Below are 2,878 nucleotides of genomic sequence, written 5' to 3' on the forward strand. Positions count from 1 at the left end.
AAACGGCTAAAAACGAGCATGCTTCGAGAGAAAAAAAAAAAAAAAAAAGGTAAAACCGAGCACTAAAGTTCATACGAAAATCTAAAATAAATTCTTGTTTACTCTGTGTTCTTTTTGTTTGTTAGTATTATTTTTTTCCCGTTACTCAGATAACGTCAGATTCAAATAGAGAACAATCCATTAAGAAGATGTTTGGTTTGATATGAAATTATCAGACAAAAACATAAATTTCTGTTTGTAACATAAAAGGCTAAAATGAAAAATCAATGCAAAGTTATGAAAATACTCATGAACAAAAGTTTTGAACAATGGTAAAGTAAAGAGACAATTCCATGGAGTCTCGTGGATCATAAAATCTACTGCAATAAATACTGCTATAGTTCTGAACTTCTGATCATCAAGTAACTTTTTTAGGGTTAACCTATTCAGAATTCATCAAATCATTTACTACTACAAACTTAATATCAGTAATTACTCCAATAAAAATCAAACTCACATCATAATTTATAAACCGCGCATTGAAAACCAATAATAATTGATTTTCAACTTTTTTGTTGAGAAACAGCAAATCATGCACGTACGATCCATGTGAACCCCAAAAAGAACATACATGCATTTATGCACACACCATTACTACTGCTGTATCTAGCTAGTAAACACAAAAAATAAATAAATCATGATTTCGTAAAAACACAATTTCTACAACTTAGCAGTGTAAATTTGAGTGAATTTAATATGTTTTGATGGGAAAGTTATTATTAGAAAAAGCTAAGTAAGTCAGAGAGGTAGATCAGATCATCAAAGGAGTGAGAACAGCTATTATACCTCCCTCTCTCTCTCCCTCCCTCTCTCCCTCATGAAGTTATTTTGCAATTCATTCATTTTGTATATATAGTGAGTCACATGTTCATGGTTATTATCCAGTTCATGAGGAGTAGTGGTACTGAGCAGAAGTAATGGTAGTTTGTTTTTTCTAGAGAAGGAAAGTTGAAGATATCCTTATATAATCAGTTTAAAAGATAGATCATACAAAAATAGAGGAGCAAAGAAAAGAAAGCAAGCAAGCCATGGGAAGACCTCCTTGTTGTGATAAAGTTGGTATCAAGAAAGGACCTTGGACTCCTGAAGAAGACCTAATTTTAGCATCCTACATCAAAGACCATGGACCAGGGAATTGGAGATCAGTTCCAACTAATACTGGTAAGTATACGACATCCTTACTACTCTCTCTACTTCCAACTTCTTATGAATTTGATTTTATGCATGGTGATCATTAACCTTTTCATATATATATACTTTAACCTAATTTTTGTTTGTTTGTTGTCGTCTTATTCTAGGTTTGCTAAGGTGCAGCAAAAGTTGCAGGTTGAGATGGACTAATTACTTAAGACCAGGAATCAAGAGAGGAAATTTCACTGAACTAGAAGAAAAGATGATAATAAGTCTTCAAAGTTTATTGGGCAACAAGTATGTATATTTACAGTTCTCTCATCAGCTCTACTGATTCTTCAGTTTAATTTTGGATCAGTCATACTATCATTATTCAGCACATAATATACCATTTTAATAACTCGAGCCTTTCTTTTTTGGGGGGAATTACACAGATGGGCAGCAATAGCTTCATATCTTCCACAAAGAACAGATAATGATATAAAGAACTATTGGAATACACACTTAAAGAAGAAACTGAAGAAGTTTCACTCCATTTTACACCCTCATCATTTGGGATCATCATCGTCATCGGATTCATCAACCAGCTTTCAGTTTTTAAGCAAAGATTATAGTAGTAGTTATGATAGAATAAGAAACTTAGAACATCATCATTTGATCCATCAAAATTCAGCCCTAAATAAGTTCATTAGTAGTCATAGAAGTAGTGTAGGTAGTAGTAATACTAGTAGTACTACCTCAACTATTTCTTATGCTTCAAGCACAGAAAACATTTCAAGACTCTTGGAAGGTTGGATGAAGACTTCTCCTAATAAGTTGAATACTAGTAATAGTACTACACTCAAATTAAAGGCTACCCAAACAGAAGAGAAAGTACTACTCGATGGCAACAATAACTCCAAGAACAACAACCACAACACTAGCCATAGTGGTAACAATAACCTTGATGATGACAAGCAACTTGTTAAGAAAGTTGAAGTACAAGAATCCTGCAATGACGATGATGATCTTATCTCAAATGAGGCAGATTACTTTGAATCTCTTTTAACATTTGAAAACATAAGTAATATGGCTTGTTGGGAGCAGAAATCTTCTTCAGATTCGACTACAATTCATGGGTCGACGACATCAGCATCCCCAGAACCTCAAACAACTACCACTACTACTCCAATCGAAGATAGGGTTGATTCGATCTCGGAGAGTGATCACCAAGGGTTGATTGAAGATGATCAAAACCAACCACCATTTTCTTTATTAGAGAAGTGGCTCCTGGATGAAGCAACTGGACAAGTTCTTGAGGAAGATCCTATGGAGACCTCTCCAATATTTTGATCATATTTACCATGGTAATGCTCTTCTTCTCCCTCTTCATATGTGCACAAGTTATGCGCATGAAGAACGTTGGAAATAATTATGTTGTGGCTCGATGATCTACTTAAGGCAAAACACTGTTTTCAGTTGTGAATTTGTGTTTAATAACATAGTAATCTCTTTCACAAAGTGAATATTGGAAGAATTAAGGTTTATTATATTATGTATTATTCTCTAATAATAAAAATAAATAAGCATGTAGTTTAGCTAGCTAGATCAATTTCCTTACTTTTAGTTTGCTTATTCGCATTACATTATTATTATTATTTTTTTAGTTTGCTCATTACATTATTTATTTCTTCCTTATAAACTTTTTTTTTTTTTTTTTTTTTTTTTT

At 32.9% G+C, this 2,878-nt stretch overlaps 1 protein-coding gene across 1 annotated transcript; it reads left to right on the top strand.

Moving 5' to 3' along the window:
* Nucleotides 1-665: 665 nt before the first annotated feature.
* LOC113321410 (transcription factor MYB30-like) lies at nt 666-2,758 on the top strand. Its single transcript, XM_026569314.1, has 3 exons — nt 666-1,200; nt 1,338-1,467; nt 1,605-2,758. The coding sequence occupies exons 1-3, from the start codon at nt 1,068-1,070 to the stop codon at nt 2,500-2,502; spliced, it is 1,161 nt and encodes a 386-aa protein (XP_026425099.1). The 5' UTR covers nt 666-1,067; the 3' UTR covers nt 2,503-2,758.
* Nucleotides 2,759-2,878: the final 120 nt, after the last annotated feature.

Source organism: Papaver somniferum, chromosome 11 (assembly GCF_003573695.1).
Source record: "Papaver somniferum cultivar HN1 chromosome 11, ASM357369v1, whole genome shotgun sequence".
NCBI lineage: Eukaryota > Viridiplantae > Streptophyta > Magnoliopsida > Ranunculales > Papaveraceae > Papaver > Papaver somniferum.

Excerpts from the sequence above, each read along its gene's own strand:
- LOC113321410 (XM_026569314.1), top strand. The coding sequence starts at position 1,068 with ATGGGAAGACCTCCTTGTTGTGATAAAGTTGGTATCAAGAAAGGACCT. Across the intron at positions 1,201-1,337 it reads ATCAGTTCCAACTAATACTG|GTTTGCTAAGGTGCAGCAAA; the intron begins GTAAGTATACGA and ends GTCTTATTCTAG. Across the intron at positions 1,468-1,604 it reads CAAAGTTTATTGGGCAACAA|ATGGGCAGCAATAGCTTCAT; the intron begins GTATGTATATTT and ends GGAATTACACAG.